This window comes from Xenopus tropicalis, chromosome 3 (assembly GCF_000004195.4).
Source record: "Xenopus tropicalis strain Nigerian chromosome 3, UCB_Xtro_10.0, whole genome shotgun sequence".
In the NCBI taxonomy this organism is placed as follows: domain Eukaryota; kingdom Metazoa; phylum Chordata; class Amphibia; order Anura; family Pipidae; genus Xenopus; species Xenopus tropicalis.
In genome coordinates, this window is record NC_030679.2 from 97200086 (window position 1) to 97219175 (window position 19090).

Consider the following 19090-nt stretch of genomic DNA (forward strand, 5'->3'; position numbering starts at 1 on the left):
TGTATTCTAATCTGTTACTCTCTCTTTCTTTTTCTGTGTGCTACACGCCTTTCTTCTTTCTGTTTTGTTGCTGCCTGTTCAGAGGATGCAAAAGGCTGCTAAAATCAAGAAAAAAGCGGTGTGTAGAATATTTCATTTGGTTTAGCCCATTTGATGATTTTTTTTCCCATTATAACAAAATAATCTGTGTTGGTTTTATTGCATGATTTCATCTACCTAATCATTTTATTATCATTTCAATAATAGGCAGTTGCAGCACAATGGCTTTATTATTTACAGGTTAATGTATATTGAGAAGTGGCACTTGTTACTAAAGAAAACCTCACATTAGACATATAAATAAACAACTTAAACTGCTGCATTACTGAAGGATGACACAATGTATAACTGTAGGGCACATTTATTAAAGTCTGAATTTTGGATGTTTAAAAGTATGATTGCCAAAAATTTGAAGTAAATATGATAATTTCTGATGTGCTTTAATTGCGTGAAAATTCGTATCATGGTCATACAAAAATATCGTGGTATGATCCGAAAGTTACAAAATATTTGTGTCTGAACGATTGTAGGCATGACAATCTTTCTGACTTTGAACCTTCAATCTATAGGACTCAATGGCACTCTGCAGCTCCAACCTACCCAAAAGAAAGTCACGATACCAAAGCTTGAATGAATTCCGAAACTTTCGTAGTTGTTGCAACAAATACATTTTTGTCGCACAAATTGATGCAAAGCACAAAAAATTTTATGAAAATATCATAGAAAATTTTGCAAATTTTTTTCTTTGAAAATGATAAATGTGCCACTATGTGTGGTTGAAGAGTAGATATAACATGTAAGGAACAGTATACTGGTAGATCTTCACATAATACTCCCTAGATTACAGCTCTATCAACTTTAAAGTACAACACTACTCTACAAAGAAGCCCCTGCTCTGGGCATTGATTTAATGGGCATTTGGTACTCCAAATAGTTTTTCTTTTGTAGGTTGAGGCCTATATATATATATTTTTTTTTTGTTATGGACCCCTGTGGTGTCAGGATCTAGAGAAATCCTTCCTTCCAATTTTATTATTACAATCCTTTCCAGTATATGAGTCTGAGCAGTAAAGCACTACTGTACAGTGTGATGTGCATATTCTGACCTTTGCTAGACTGAAAATAACAAGTGCAGTGGCATTCTTCCCACTTTGCTATAAAAGTGACTGACAGAATGTATATAACATTAAATACTGTCAAAAGTAAAAATCATTGTGTTTCCAAGAAAGCATAGCATGTCATTGATTGAATGGAAGAGGATAGTGTTTGTCGGGCAGAACACTGAAGACCTAATTGTAAAATACCAATGAATCAGCCAGAGTGCACAGTCAGTTAGTCTCATATCAGAATATCAATGCATATATTCTTCCAAATGTAGTGAAGTAAAAAAAGATAAACATAGATATAGGAAAAAAGACTAATCTAAACTCTTAGATATGAATAACTGTCACAGTGTATAAGCCAGAACTGCAATGGTAGTTGTTATGGATTTACTGTGAGTAGCTGTCACCTAAAAATGTGCAGATTTCTTAACTTGTGAAATCACCTTGCCATCTTCCATCTATTGATATTTTAATGTCAAAATGACTCTAAATGAATATTTCATGATATAGTTTTGTCCTAATAACCAAAACAACAACGTGCTTATGGTTTAAAATGCTTTGATAAGTCCTTGCTAACTTCTATATCTCCCAGTTAATCCTTCTTTACCCGAGGCATGCTATTTGTTGTATTTCATCAGCTGAAGAGCTACAGAATGAAGGTTTACATCTTGCTCTAAGTAATAGCTTCTCAAACCAGTACTCAAACCTTCATGCATTATGGGTGTCCTAGTGGCAGCAAAGATTGAAGACTAAACTGACCAGTTTTGAATTTACTTAAGTAAATAAGTAAAGCAAGGGTTTTCCATGTCTCAGTCAAAAGCCTCTATATATTAAGATAAATATTTAACAAAAAATGTTTTTAGATGAAGTGACTGTGTCAGAGCAACCAATGCCAGACACATGAATAAATGTGGTTATGCAGATAAATAAGGCTTTTGGTTTAGTATTCTGAAATTCTGACTGATAACCCAGTCAGGATGCTTTGATATCCACATAAAATATTGGAGGCTAGGTCTGAGAAGTGTTAATTTACAGACTACAGAGGCTGGTACTATAACTTTCTAATGCTATCCCTATCACCCTGCCCACTTATTCCTCGGTAGCACTCCAGTATGCTTCCGGCCCCTGTGTCTAAGTACTCTCCTACTTAAATAAAAATAATTATAGTAAAAATATATTTGAAGTTGCTAGTTGTGTAAATAATAATGGATGGTAAATTGTAAAAGAGAATTTCAAATGCATGCCCCCAAGGCACAAAACTGTGGAAAGTGCATGTCGCCAAATACTCCCCAGCTTTTCATTTTACTTATAGGGGGACTAAAAAATCAATGTTCTGACTGATTTGAGGCTGCAAGGATAGCCAAATATATAGGGTATGATAAATTTTAAAACTTATGTTATACAGGCTAGGTCTCCCCATAATATTGTAACTTCATCACATTCATCCTGCCCCATTATGCTGAGGTTGCACTTTAGTATTTAAAAGTGTGTAATTTTTTGTGCCCCAAGTATCCGTATGCAGTGCTGCATACAAATTTACTTTAATGTTTTAATTATTGTATTATTTTCATTAACTTCGCATAAGCTTTATGGCCAGATTATATGTGGCAGCAATATAGCAATATAGGCCTGTCTAATATATTGTGTTTTCTTTACAGATGAAAATATCTTATAAAGTTTACTTTTTATTAGAAAAACCTTTCATTCATGCTGTGGAGTGGATACAGGCCACTTAAGTGCAAATTGTAGTTAATGCATTTTGCTTCCTCGCTACCCTATATTTCTGTTCTCTTCCATCTTCTCTGATGGAGAAACATATGAAAGGAAGAACACTGCAATTTATTATTATAATGCCTTCCATATTATTCTGTATTCTGCATGGATTGCTGTGGTTGCACTAAACAATTAGGTTGTCATTTCAGGAACATAAAGTAGTTATTTATTGTGAAAGAAAAATGTAGTCCGTGTAATTGACTTATATGTGTGCAAAGTAACTGTCAGAACATAGCTTTAAATAGTACAGAGTTTGTAGAGACCCAAAGGCAAAGTGCATTGTTGCACAGAAAATGTGAGAAATTTATCTTTTGTTTAGTCTGCAGTAAATGCATGTTTTTTAAGCTTATTAGAAATGCATCATCAACTCAAATATTATTATGGATTCATATGCATTTCATTTTGTAAACATTAGTGCAAACAAATGATGATAATACTGGGACCTATATATGTTGTGTGTGTATATATATATATATATATATATATAGTCTAGAAAAAAATTGGCACTCACCATTCCATAGATACCAGCCGAGTGCTAACCAAAAAAGTCAACACAGTCAACATGATGACGATCCTATGGGGATCGAAACGCGTAGATGCGATGATTGAATAAATGGACTACTTCTTGCCATGAGTGCTTTCTACATGTGGAAAATATATATATAATATTTATATTTAACACCTGACCTCAAACCTTAGCTGGCACACACACCTTAATCTAGTATCTGTAGAACTTCATCACTGGAGACAACTGCAAGCAGAAATTGCAAGTGGCCACAATCTATACATTATGTGGCAAATTTATAAAGCTGTATAAATTAATCATTAATTAATTGTTAAAATACAATAAAAATGACTTATTAATGGCACAGTTCCCAATGTTAAATCTTGGGTTTTTATAAAGCTGTGTAATGACTTGCAAATGTGTAGCCAAGTGCACAGGTAGAAGTTTGCATTTTTGCTGTAAAACATAGATGCTAGCAGTTTGAAAAATAGCATTAAATTGGTCCCATTAACTTCAATGGGTTATGCTGTATCTGAGGTGGCATAAATTAGGCTTTGTTTTTTCTTAGACTAACATTTTTATTATAATGAAATGATTTCCATGATGACTAGTGTTAATTTGAGTATAGGGACCACAAAAGAAGCACACCATTATCTTTGTACCATTGTTTGTACCTGGTTTTGGCATAAAGCCTCTTTTGAAGCTTTATAAGTATCTTACACTCTGTCTAGCACAATTCCTTTTAGCTATTGCTTTAACAAATGAGAAGAAAGCATTAATAATGCTTATAAATTTCATATACCACCATGTTTATTAATAATACATATTTATCCAAACATTATGTGCTTTTAGAATCTCACATTAAGCAGGCTTGTATGATTACATTTTCGGTGGGTTAGTATCTCACATTAAGCTGCAATTTAGAATATTGACAAACAGAATCCTTTTTCTGCTGTATAGTACACTTGCCCAGTTTCCTTCTCCGGGGTTATTCAAATAACCTATTTTAGGTGCTTTATTAATGACAAAAGTCTGTCTCTTGGGGACAGTTCTACCTGTTCAGCTCCTGTCACTTACAGGTCAGCAGTTATTTCTGTGCCTGTGCAGCTTTCTGTTCCAAATGATTGCCCGTCATTTTAATGATCTTTGTGTGAATACAGTGCGGCACAAGTGTGTCTGAGGGAGCAGAGATGTGGGTAGAGAGGTCTAAAGGGAGACAGAAGAGAGGCAGAGGAGCCTGAAATAGACAGACCAGCAGCAAAGGGGACAACATGAATATTACAATATATAATGGATTATTTAAAAAAGGTTGATGCACATTTTCTAAATACATCAGATTACATTCTACTAGACATTTAACATATCTGACAATCTTTCTAATTGTGCAGTAATTATACCACATAAGGATACTGTTATTTACATTTTATCAGGAAAATAGAGAGCTTAATTAGACAGGCAATTTTAAAGAAAGTCAGAATTCACTCTATTTTTGTGTTCTAATTTATGTACATAGTGGAAACAAATCTTTTTTTCTATAAAGTATGTGTTGCTCTGATATAGTGAATTTTGAATGATTAACAGGCACATAGGATTGTACCAGCTGGAGCTGTGGTTTTGCTGCAGCAGTAAATCAGTTCTCTGCAGGAAATCTGACCTCCAAGTCTGGCTGCTGTTATCTTTAAATAAGCTTACACTTGCAACTGCTTCTCCCCCCATCACAGGTTTCTTTTCTTTCCTAAGTTCAGCCAAAATACAGCAATGTCATTTTTATATATATCATAATCAGCCTAGCAGAAGGCAGCGATTTAATTGTCATGCAGCTTTCTACATGTGTTGTTTACTGCACAGGAGAGTGCATTATCAATATATAGCTATTAGGCTTAATTACAAGGCTCAGTAAGTAGACACCTCTCTGCTTTAAAAGACTGACCCTTCTTAGTCTGTATTCATTACTGCTATTTAATAGTGCCTTTATCAAAGGAAGGGTGTAGAGACAGTACTGTATTTTAATTTCAACAATATAATCTCAGACATTTGTAAAATTAATGCAGGTCCATCTACAGAGTGGTTAAATAGGTTTCCGTTTGTCTGCAGCACCTGCTTTGTCAATGGAACTGATTAAAATAAGTCTCTCTCTCTCTATATTTAAATGTGGACCTGGGGTTTCCAGGCAAGGGGTCTTTCTGTAATTCAGATCTCCATACCTTAAGTCTACTAAAAAATTATTTAAACATAATTAAACCCAATAGGATTGTTTTATCTTCAACAAGGATTAATTATATTTTAGTTGGTATCGGTATAGGACCTGTTTTCCAGAATACTTGGGACCAAGGGTTTTCCAGATAAGGGATCTTTCTATAATTTGGACCTCTGTACTTTGTCTACTAAAAAATCATTTAAACATGAATTAAAAGCAGTGATTGTTTTGCCTTTAATAAGGATTCATTCTATCTTAGTTGACATGAAGTACAAGGTCCTGTTTTATTACTACAGAGAAAAAAGTAATAATTTAAAAAAAAATTAAAACATTTTTTGAATAAAATGGAGTCTATGGGAGATGGTAATTTTATAATTCGGAGCTTTCTAGATAATGGGTTTCTGGATAATGGATCCCATACCTGTACTTTTTTATTATTGCAGAGTGTCACTGGAGACAATAGCACCATTTTATAGCACACTTAGGGGCCTATTTATTATTCATAACACATCACCAGACTTCGCCACGTAAAAAACAGCATCATTTGCACACTTTTTTCTTATGTAAAATCTGACGTTTGGGCAGCACAATTTGCCACTTATCTTGCACAGCTTTTTACACTGTTTGTTTTGGCAAATTTAGTTTTACACAGCATGACAAATAGGTACCAGATCTTTGTATGGTTAATAGCCTTGTGCTGGTTGAGACAAGAGGTCCACATGAGAATAAAGTGGCTTATACTGTACTTGATATTAATTTCTGAAACAAATTAATCATGTTGTAATGGGAATAAAGTAACCGGTGCCCTGTTAAAGTTCATTTGAATGTATTTATTCATGTGAATTGATTTTAACATACATACATTTATGAAATCATTGATAAGATATTATATGACTAGATCGACTAGGTCAGAAAGATAAAGATTAAAATAACACCCATACAACACAGTATTTAGGTTACACAAATCCTGCCATAGCTCTGAATTATTTCATCTTCCTATCTCCCAGAGCTACATGCTCAGAATGTGATCTGATGCTATGATGTCTCTTCTCATTATATAACAGCAATGCTTTGATGCACATATTAAATAATTCCTGCTCTGCCTTTACATTTGAACATGTTCTACATTGGACTTCATTACAGTAAAGCTAAGTATAATCTAGCAGTTCTTGCAGGTTTTTTCCAAAACACATTTTGTTTGATGCTGTTATACTCATTCTCCATATTTTTACTTGGACACTCCAAAGCCTACAAGTACTGCTATGTGTACAAGCCTACATGCTAGGGCCAATGTTATAACAGAAGTAATGTTGGTTCAAGTTCTAGTAACCCATAGCAAACAATGCAAAATAAGCAAAGTCTGCAAGATGTATTAGCAGCTATTTTATAATGCTGAATTATAGGCATGTCCTCTCATACTTGTTTGTATATTAAACTAGTGAACATTGTGACTGTTTATTTAGAATACAACAAAGTTTTAAAGAATATATATTCCTATACATGCAGAGTATGCTTTATTATATATTCATTTATACACTAAGAATGTGCATTTATTCTGGAAAGCTATGAGTAATGAGATATATTGGGAATAAACACGTTACATAAAAGGGGACTTAAAGTCCCAGAACATCTTTTGCCAATTATTTTGCATGAATACTCAAGGCCATTATACAGTACTTGTGTTCCTTAAACTGGGACACCAGAATCACTTGTTACCAGGACAAGTTGTGCAAGATTTGTGAAGTCTTCCCATACATGGGAGCAGCTGCTTCTGCTATATTGAGCCTATTTACACTGCAGATACTTTGCATTTTAGTTGTTTTCCTCTACAGGCAATGTACAGTGAATACTATTATAATATACTATAAATAACAATACTTAAAAATATTTTGGGGCGAAATCAGACTGCTGCTGTGAGAAAAAATATATTAATATACTGTATATTTCTATATATTGCCTTAAGGCACTATAAACTAAATATTAGGGGTTGTTGCTGATACAAGATTTTATAAGACCCCTTCCAAATAAATGTATGTTTATTAATTCTTACAGGAAGAGGTTGGCTTTAGGATCATGTGAAAGCAGCACTTGGGTTCCTCCAAAGTGATGATGGTTGTGTGCTGGGTGTAAACACATCTGGGTTATGTAATAAGAGACACAGAGTTTGCTGCATGCCTTGTCACCTATAGCAACCGGCAAAATACGTGACTTTTAATACATATGGGTGTCGCAACATAAGACTATGCACAGCAGAAATTATCTGTGCTCTTTACTTTACTAAAAATTATGTGACAAATATACAGGATCACTGCAAAGCAAACAGGGTCTCTCTTTTTTTATAGGCACATGGTACTAAATAGGAGGAGGTAAGATGTGGGTAACAGTGGGCTGAATAGTACTTAAATATAGGGTGAATGTTACAGCCAAACTTGAAAATACATGGGTTAGGAATGGAATACAAATTATATAGTTTTCTTTCCAAGTGATGATATATTTTTACTTTTAATATCAATGTCACTTTTTACTATTGATATCATTTTTTCCCTTTAGAACTCTGAGGGAGATTCACAGACATTAACAGAAGTGGATCTTTTCATATCAACGCAGAGGATTAAAGTTTTAAATGCAGATACCCAGGTATGTTAGATCGGGTGCTTTTCTGTATGCTTTGGTCCTCATTGCTTCTGCAAATGTATGCTTTAGGCTCAACACATTGATACAGATATTTCAAAATTATTTATGACCTTCATTTCTGTATTTAAATAGTTGATGGAAAATGTTAAAATCAACATGTTACATTTATGACCCTGGTGACGCTGGGACGGTTAGGTTGAATTTCCCAGTAGCTTGAAGGCATCGCATTTGGCATTTATTTTACATCTTTTAAAATGCATTCCCCTTTTAAAAAGCAATATCTGCTATTTATTACGACTTTACTAAACAGAACAGGGAAGAACAGCTTGGAGCCATGTATGGCCAATATATCAAATTCTAATAAAAAGATCTTTTATTGTGCAGATGTGATGCAAAACACGAAGTTCAGATTTTTAGACACATCTTTGATAAATCCCATACAGTGTTTCATATTATAAAAACAACACTGGTTTGTATAAAAAGTGCTTTGCAAACCTACTCAGGCTCTAGTCCATTTCTCTTATTTCACTGAATAATAAGATTTCTAGTTCCTGCTTATAAAAAGCATCCCTACAACACCGTCTGCTGCTGCTTTGTAATGGCAGAGCCAAAACCCTCATCTCAATTTAACTGAAAATCTGCAGCACTATTGAAAACTGAGGTTTTATCTTATTAGCCTGAAATACCTGGAGCAAATATGCCTAGAATGTGTCTGTATCACTTCCAGAGTGAAACTCTTATCACATGGCTTACATTGCTTATGGCATCAAACCTGTTAAAAAATCAGAATATAAGGAAAAAAACAAAAAAAAATGTTTTTTTTTTCTACTATGTATGGTATATCCACAAGTGTTCTCCTGAAATAAGTGACAGGTGCCTCTGCATATGGCATACTCTTGTTGAGTTAATTAAATAAGTTGGTTAATTATAACTGCTGATACATCCATTAAAAGTAACAAACTTTTCACTGGAGCAGGTGGTGTTTTTGTTAGAAATGGGATATTACACTAAATCCTCTAGAGACCGATTGTATAAATAGCTACCATTGTGAGCATATGCATTCATTATTTCTCTACTCCTTAAATTGTACTCCTTAAATTAGATAGACTGCTACCAATGATAATAAAAAATAATCAGTAGCTTAGGTGGATAGCACCTCTGATTTCTGTATAAATGGGAAATGTTTTCTCTCTAATTATCCTCCTATTTAAAGATTCAAGGAATGTGTTTCTCTTAGGGCTCTGGCACATGGGGAGATTAGTCGCCCGCGACAAATCTCCCTGTTTGCGGGCGACTAATCTCCCCAAGTTGCCATCAGTTGCCATCCCACCGGCGACAATGTAAGTCGCTGGTGGGATGGCACATTTGGCGGCGCGATTTCGGCAAATCGCCGAAAATGCCTCGCGAGGCGACTTGCCGAAATCGCCTGCGCAGGGTGTGCCGGTGGGATGCCAATTCGGGGAGATTAATCGCCCGCGAACAGGGAGATTTGTCGCGGGCGACTAATCTCCCCGTGTGCCAGAGCCCTTATGTTTTATTTGCAGTGTCCTTGTAGCAAAAGTTAGCTGTGCCCAGGTTTTAGGGTGTCTTGGCTGAGTCAGAGAAAGGCTAGGGCCATATCTTAAAAAATCACTTTTGCTTTATATTGATCTATTGAATAAGGAAACAGCTAAATATTGAGGGGTGCATAGTAGATAAAAAGAAGAGCATGGCAAGAAAAGAAATGGGGTCATAATAAACCTAGATGTATTTTAGGGTAAAGACACACAGAGCTACTAGTAGGAGTTACTTGTGACGGCTACAGAAATAGACAATGCTTATTATTTACTGATAATTGTCTCTACCTGTGTTTTAGCAGAGGCAATTCTCAGTATTGTCTGTAGCAGGATATTTTCTGGTGTTTAGTAGCCATAACAATTAGCTGCTACTAAGTAGCTCCGTGTGTCTTCACCCTTAGGGCTTAGGGGGAAAGTTGTGCTCAACCACTAAATTGTAAACCATTAGGCGGGGGTGCAATGAGGCTGTGACTACAAAATACATATAAACAACCGCAAAAGATCCTCTGCACTCACCCATTATCAATATGTAGAAATAGGACATTAAGACATTCTGTGCAATCAGCTACTAAGAAATGCCCTCCCCCCCAGACCCAAAAGAGGGATTGTTTGTCCATACATTGCAATATACTTCAAGCTGGCCAACTACGTCAAAGTCATCCCCTCTGGCCAGTCCTACACTGACCTATATAAGTAATTTAAGATTAGTACAAACAATCCCTCTTTTGGGTCTGGGGGGGAGGGCATTTCTTAGTAGCTGCCCGCAACAAATCTCCCTTGTCGCGAGCGACTAATCTCCCCGAAATACCATCCCACTGGCGAGTATGTAAATCTCCGGTGGGATGGCATATGCGGCACCGCGATTTCCCTGAAATTGCGTAAGTTGCTTGAGAGGAAACTTCTGCGGGGGAATCGTGGCGCCGCGTATGCCATCCCACCGGCGATTTACATACTCACTGGTGGGATGGTATTTCAGGGAGATTAGTCACCTGCGACAAGGGAGATTTGTTGCGGGCGACTAGTCTCCTCGTCTGCCACAGCCCTTAGAAAGGCAGCCCATATCTAGGTGCAGGGGAGTGTGGAGATGTGTATGAATTTTATGAAAATTGCCAATTTGTGAACCTTGTCAGACTTCACATACACTTTGCACATTTATAGGGTATTTCTCCATTTTGGCACTTAGACATGGAAAAGAATTCAGAAACCTGTCTACTAAAAATATTTCTTTTTAACAATGTGTGTTCAGAGCATAAAATCCCTGTTACAGAAACCTCTTCATACTGAAACACTGCATCAAAATGACATAAAGCTAGAAGCTAACAAAAGCTAACAAATCAAGAGAAAATTACAACGCTGGGGCCATAAGACAGATAACGCAGCAATCTATAAGAACCATCTTTGTCCTGAAAGACGATAGGACATTTCATAGCTGTTCATTCTCTTGATTGCAATGTCACAAGATGTTTGACAGTCATAAAAACAAGCACATAAAAGACGGATCTCACCAGGAAAGTAATTTGAACTCAGGAGGAAAGCAATGAACCTTTGTGATATATACCATGGCTTGATGTTATTCTCTGTGGATAAATGAATAGAAAAAAGATCTGTGATTTCTAGACTGGGGAGGCGCTAGGAGCTTTTGAAAAATGGAAACAATGGGGTTGAACTTCACATTCCTTCACTGTGCTCGTAAAATCATTCTTGCAAAGATTGCTCTTCAAATTTACAGAAAAGAGATCTGTTGTAAATGTGCTGGAAGCTGTCACTTGCAGGGCACAGTGGTCTCTTAAATTGCAAAATTCACTGCAGGTGCACCCAAATGCTGCTTCCAGCAAAGGTCAATTTTGAACCTGTACCTATTCATCTAATGTCCTTGTGTCACTTAGGAACAAAACACAGATTTATCAAAATGTGATCTTAGAGCTTAATACATAAAACTCACTCATGCCCTAGTCATTGCTATGGGATTTTTAGAGCGTTTTTATCAATGGGTGAAACCATTGATAATTATGCTTCTTAAAACCCATATGAATGAACTGAATGTGGGTGAGTTTTTATATGTATTAAGCTCTAAATGCACATTTTGATAAATCTGCCCTATGTGTTAATCTTCACAAGGGCATGACATTCCTTTTGATAAACCTGCCCCATAGTAACTAAAAGTGGTCTCAGCTCCCTTTCAGTATGTTTGAACACATCCTTGTTGTACAAATTGCACTGATCTGTTATTTGAGCCCATAAGCACACTCAAGGCAGACTAAATATAATACAGTGGAATTATGCTATGTGAGACCTCTGCAAAGAGTAACATAGGGGCAGTTTGGTTACAAGTTACTGAATTGCTTGACAATGGCCGTCTCTTCTTTACTCATATACCACATTAAATATTGCTTTGAGGAGAATTTAATAATGTTTTATTGAGAAGACAGTACCACTTTGAAATGATGAAAACTATGGGGGAGGCTATGTTGTGTTTTGCTTCAAGAAGAGCCCCAAATTTGAAAGCGTTTTATGGGGTTCTTCATTTAAGAAATAATTCAAAATATTCTATGCATTGTTCAATTAATAAAATGCACCATATAATAATGCTTCTTACAAAAATGCAACATTAATTTAAATATTAATATTAAAATATACTGCAGCGTATATTTGCAGAAGAAAGCACTTATCTACCAAGTAAATAGGTATGATTTGTTCATTGTATAATTTTTTGCTATTCAAAACTATGAATTTTCCTGGTCCTTTTACAGTTCCTAGAATCTGCCTGGTGTTCAGAAATGAAATGAATAAACTTATATGAAACAAATACAATGTGTTTGGCTTGCTTTCTCTGTTTAGGAAACAATGATGGACCATGCACTACGGACAATCTCTTACATTGCAGACATTGGCAACATTGTTGTTTTAATGGCCCGTCGTCGCATGCCTAGATCAGCCTCCCAGGACTGCATAGAAACAACTCCAGGAGCCCAGGAGGGAAAGAAGCAGTATAAAATGATATGCCATGTATTTGAATCCGAGGATGTAAGTAAAGAACCTTACTTTATACTTGATAACGTTTTGACAATGGAATTCGTAAACAATACAGATTTTAGTGTGCCTTGAAGTAGTTATCTAACAAACAGTACACTGAATTGGTATTTAGAAATTGTATTTTTATGTAAACATCAGGTAGGATTCATGTTGTGATGGTGGTACAAAGATATTTTTTTCCCTGATTTATATGCCAAATGTCCACATTAGTATTCCCTATGTTTTTTACTGCAGACATAATTCTGTGTAAAGATATTACTGGAGAAGGAAAAGACAAAAGGGGAATTATAAGGATGGGTAAAGGAGGACTTTTAAGTGAACAAAATGGTTTCTTTTGCTGCCACAGCAGAATATTAGTTCTTTGTGTGTAGATTCCATGACGCATCGTTGGGACTTGCTCCACCCCTTTGACAATCTAACACCAACCCTTCTCTCCCTCCAATCCCAGAAGAAATACACAGACACCAGCTTTGGATGAAAAGGGCCGCAGAACATTTATTAACAACTGAAGTTTAATTTAAAACATACTATAAACAAATAGCATAACGTAAACATATAATAAACATATCAAGCATAGGATGAAAATATGATAAACATATCATGAACATCTGATAACTTGAACGTTTGTATAACAAACAACCGCAACAAACCAATAACTATGCAACGCCACTAGCGCTGCCAGCTTCCATCCTAGCCGGGGACCACCTACTCCTCAACAAGCTCACTTCCTGATACACCTCCTTACCCCTGAGGTGTCAGGCGTGCCAACCACCAATAACCATGCAACCATTGGTTCCCGGACTCAACCACCCCGCCAGCTAAACTATAATACCAACTCACCAGTTTCGGGAGGGAGGGTGGGCGTTTACCTATACTGCCTAAAATGGAACTGGAAGTGGGAAAGCACAGGCCCACCTTATATACCCTTTACTCGCAGCCATTTTGAACCCACCAATCCCAAACTAGCTGGGAGTGGCTTACAACCCCTTATATACCCTTTACTCGCAGCCATTTTGAACCCACCAATCCCAAACTAGCTGGGAGTGGCTTACAACCCCTACTTCGCTGTCATGCCCCTGCCTCCCTACGCCCTGCTACGGGTCACCGGTCACTAGAGTTCTGGACTTTTGGTTTGTGTCTTAAAAACAAATGAAGGGTTTATCAAAAGGGTAATGTCTCTTACTTCTTAATGCTCTGTAAATGTATTGCATTGTAATGCTGTTTGCTTATTACTCTTTCAGTAATTGTGTTGAATTTCTTGGGTCATAAATTCATAAAGAAGTGTATATATTAAAATATTTTGTGTTATTTGGTTATGCATTATTCAGAACACAAAATTAACTTCTGTTCTCCAAAGCACACTGCACTCCTGAGCTTTGCCTGTCTATGAATATCTAAATCAAAGACGGACAACTTTTTTTTTTCATTTAAAAGTTTCAAAGTGAACTCTAAAAACAGCATTATTATTCTGTGAGAACAGCCTGCGACATTCAAAGTGCAGACCAGAGCATGAGACCTGCATATATCATGTGGCTGTATCTGCATTAGCATTGCTGAGATTTTTTTTTTGCATTGAAATTCTTGGAAATTGTTTATAGAAGCAATATTCACTGATACTGAGTTGTTTAGACACCCTCCTAGTCTCTGCAAGAAATGTGTACTTCACAAATATGTGATTAAATATTGGCTGCAAGATCTACAGATCTTGGTTGACTAACTGATTCTGTAGGTAACTAAATGGCAGATGAGATGCGGTGCCGCCACTTGAACTTAAAAACATGCAAACTCCGTATATCCTAAATGAGGCTAGAAGTATTTGTGGGTAATAAACTTTCTGTAGAAAGCACTGCCAGCCAGCAGCAGCAGCAAAAGCCTGAAAGATATTTTTTCTTTGTTGAAAGTGTGTACATTCACAAGGGGACAGGGCAGTTATTCCTTTTTACAAAGCACTGGGAAGACCATATAAAATATGCAGTGCAGTTTTGGTCTCCATGAATCAAAAGGGACAAAAATGACTGAGATGATAAAGGCTATGGAAGTTTTCAGTTGTGTAGAAAGGCTGGTCAAGTTTGGATTAAAGTTACAGGTGCTCTGTGGGAAATACAAACTTTATAAATAAGGTGGGTGTCTGGGGGTCACCTTAGACCCATCTCTCACATTTACATTGTAAAAATATGCCCCTTCCTCTGTCCCTCCAGTACTAAAACACTGGTCCAGGCTCTCATAATCTCCAGGATAGTCTACTGTAACATATTACTGGCTGGTCCTCCCTGCATAATATCTCTACCCACAGAATTCAGTCCTCACTGCTGCTTCCTGCATGATCTCACCTGCATCTAAATCTCTCTCCTCCACCTCACTACTAAAATCTGTCTCCTGGCTTCTGGTCAAGTGGCGCATTAAATACACAATTCTTATCCTATCTTTCAGAGTTCTTCATTCTTCTTCTCTCCTCTTCTATATCAGCTCTCTTCACCCTGTACATTCCCTCCCGGGACTTGCGCTCAGGGCAATTTACTGACCATACAGTTCACCAAAACAGCTGAGTGGCGCATAAAACCTTTTTCATTGATCACGCCCTGCCTCTGCAATGCTCTACCATCCTGCATTAGAAAAGCTCCCACACTCACACTTTTCTTTAAGCTCCTTAGAAGCCGCCTACTAGATGAAGCACTTGTCTTCCTTGGCAGCAACACACCCTTATCCTATGCACTTAATACCACACCCTTTTTGTTTCCACTCTCCTCTTCCTAATAGATTGTAAGCTCTTTGAAGCAGGGACCTTATCCAAACTGTGTGTTGTAATCTCTTAGCATTGATTTATTTATTTTTACTCTGTAACTTAATATAACTATACCCCTGTTTGTGTTCATACCTTGTAAAGCGCTGTGTACAATTGTGATGCTACAGTATATAAATAAACAAATACATTTATAAATATATAAGGAGACCATAAAATAAACTGTTTGAAGTTGTATTCACCGGGAGATTCTAGAGCATCCAGAGGCATCCCTGAAAAGAAAGAAAGTAGTATGAAAAGTGTTTTGACAGTGAGAGCTGTAAAACTCCAAAGCTGCTACACTTAAAAATATATAACATAGATTTAAAAAAAGGCTTATGTATGTAGTTTAGCTAAAAGTATTTATCCACCTTGGACTTTCTTGTGTTACAAATTGTAACTGAAATGGATATAACTGGGATTTTATACAATATACTGCTCTGAAGGTGAAAAATACTTTTTTTGTGATTATAGCTGTTAGTCTCTTGGAGCAAGGGCATACCAGCTTTGCACACTGTTCTGGAATGTTTTTGTTTTCCCATTCTTTGAGGCCTATATTTTGCTGACCTAATTAAGCTCTTCCATCTTTGACGTATATAATATCTAGGTATCGGCCATCTGATGATGTCCATGTATTGCATCCTCTCTTAGGCTGTTGGAAAGAGGGCATTTGCTATGATCAAAGAATTATCTTTACAAAATTGTCCCCCACTTTATTTTGTATCAAACTTGCCAGTGTAGAGGGGTTATTCCATTTATTTTTGCTGCCAGATTTAGCATTTCAGTTACACATGATGAACATAATTTTTTCATGGAACTATGTCCAAATAAGGCAGATCCTTACAAAACGGGTCCAGTTCAGCATTTACAGCACCTGTAGTTGGAGTGGATCACTGTAATGTTACTGTAATGTCTTGGACTTAAATTGGGATGAATTCATCTATAAAGCACAGATTTTGATATCCATTTATTAGACATTATGGGCTATACAGTGTTTTAATTCACAATTCTTACCAGCAGTAAAGAATTTGGCAATTTTTTGATTTGAGGTGACCCATCCTTTTCCATTCACTTCAAGTTTACTTTGGTTTATAGTTACCTCTTTTGACAGAATCTTCCTTGAAGTTTCTGGAAATTGTTCTATGCAGTAGACAGAAAAGGCATCTACATATACTGTACCTACATCGACAGCAGTGGTTGTCCTCTAGATTGATACTAGGACAATGAAACCCTCACAAGTGTTCAATATTTTATAGAGGCCCTCTTGCTGTCCCTTGTCGCTGGGTTATTTTTAACAAATACTGTTTTTTTATTTATTGTTTTGCTTTCTGCAAAGTCTACCATCTACAGCTCCATTGTGTGTGCCATTTTTCCTTGCGCTACATTATCAAGATGGCTGCCGTAATTCATCTGCACATGCGCACATCTGGCTGTTACTGTGTGCTGCTTCTGAATAAGCAAAAAGCTCACACCTTATAATAATTAATGCACATGCGTCACTTCCCCAAGGTCACGGTCTGACCCCAGGACTACTGGATTATGGGATTTTCTTTTTTATTTCGTCGGCAATATTTTAAAAAGTGTGGAGTTTGCACAGCTAAATTGTTGCAAATTGAGGAGGTTCTAGTGCACTGCAGAACAGACTGGAGGAATGCCTGTCTAATAAGTTATAATGTTTCACAGATTTTCCTTGTCTTTTAAACTATTTATTTATTGCAAAATACTTTATATATGTTTGGATAGACTTTTAACTTATTCTGAAAAATAAATTCAATACAAAAATCACTTAATATCGGGGCAGGGAAGATTATCCAATGGGTATGTTGTTGTTCTCCATAAAACTAATTCTATGATGATAAACTCTGTGTAATCTAGCAGCCTGAAAAAATTCCAATTATATGATTCCTTCTTTGAGAAGGGATATATTATTCACTTGACTGTAGTTAGAAAATGTGTTATGCAGAGATAATTTCCCTACCCCCAGGGAAGCAAAAGCAAATGTGTTTTTTTAACCATAAAAAAGCAACATATTGAATCTGTAAGAATAACACAGCTCCCGCAAAGCATTTGCAATTTATGTCCTAGCTGAAGCATTTGTGGCTGCAGAAGTTAATTGGATGCTCATGTAGTTTACTCTGTGCAACAAAGAAAATAACATATTGACTTGGGATTACTAGAATTAAATAACTGTTCCTCCGTAGGAAAGCTTCATTTTTAGATATGCTGCGGAACAGAGGCAAAATGTGGAACTAAGAGCAAACAACTTACTCCCAGCAGATCATAAAGGTTAAATGAGCTATAATAGTAAAAAGTGTTTGGTGTTTTCAGTTTGGAAAGTGTTTAACCTAAGGTGTCAAGCAGAAAATGGATTGTTTTAATTTTTTGTTTTAAGGTTTCTAAAATTACACTGGGGGGTAAACAACAAGAGTAATACATATAGATTTACAAGATTCATGCCATCGTCTAACTTCTGCTTGTAAAGTGTAATTAAGACCATATTTTAGTTTATGTAGGGAAGACACAGGGAATATCCAATATTTTACCCCTCCAAATGACCCTCAGTGCACATATATACATATCCAGACTTATCTGTAACGTGGTGAACCAGTAAAATGAAGCTTTACACAATGTTGTGGATGAGCTAAGGAAGACTTTATTTGCAGTCACCAGTACAGCCTCTCGAGTTAACTAAGCCCTACTTATACTAATCCCTCTTCCAGACAGAGTCCCAATCTGGGCGAGGTATGGCTGGGGCACTAGTCCCTTACTTTCTCTTTAGGCAAGTAGGCAGCAGTTTTAAACTCAAAATGACAAATGAATTGTAGAGGACAGAAAGATAAGCAAGATAAATAAGAATAAAAGCAAAAGCTGAAGCTTAAAGTCAATATGTTTTTTGTTTGCTGGGTCAGTGATCCTAACAGCCACATATAATTTTCAGTGCAGGCTCGCTAAAGGAATGCTAAATACTTTTTGTTGTTTATAAAAGCAGCTTAATTACATTTTGTAAATCAAATTTGCTGTTTTAAATTATGTTGAGTTAAAGCAACCATTGAACCACTTCTTTTAACAGAGATGCTGTTTCTCTGTTTTTTCATGCGTCTAGTTGCAAGGATATAGAGGTATGGAGTCAAACATTAACAACACAGATACAAAAACTATATACATTATGCAGGTATATTGAAGGTTAACCTAAAAGAAAAAACACTCTACTTCCTTTCATCTGCAAAGAGGGCAGAGACAGGAACCATTATTGTTGTTTTAAACGATTTACAATCAACAGAAGTGAATAGCAACTTTCCCCAGGCAATGATGGGGGCTGTATTGTCTGACTATAAAGATATTTAGTTGCTATAACATTGCATCAGTCAGTGCCACTGGTGTTTTATACCATTGGAGCATGGATTCCAACTATGTTTGCCCTATTATATAGGTCAGTGGTCCCCAACCAGTGACTCGCAAGCAACATGTTGC

General features: G+C 36.4%; 1 protein-coding gene across 7 annotated transcripts in view; it reads left to right on the forward strand.

Moving 5' to 3' along the window:
• apba2 (amyloid beta (A4) precursor protein-binding, family A, member 2) overlaps positions 1-19090 on the forward strand; it is a 158168-nt gene that overhangs the window by 112186 nt on the left and 26892 nt on the right. For 5 of the 7 annotated variants that reach the window (XM_031899155.1, XM_031899157.1, XM_018092413.2 and 2 more), the window contains 3 exons: positions 83-118; positions 8168-8254; positions 12646-12831. In XM_031899155.1, the coding sequence (XP_031755015.1) occupies positions 83-118; positions 8168-8254; positions 12646-12831 (309 nt within the window). The remainder of the gene's footprint in view (positions 1-82; positions 119-8167; positions 8255-12645; positions 12832-19090) is intronic. The other 2 variants (XM_031899158.1, XM_004917929.4) reach the window with 1 other exon arrangement.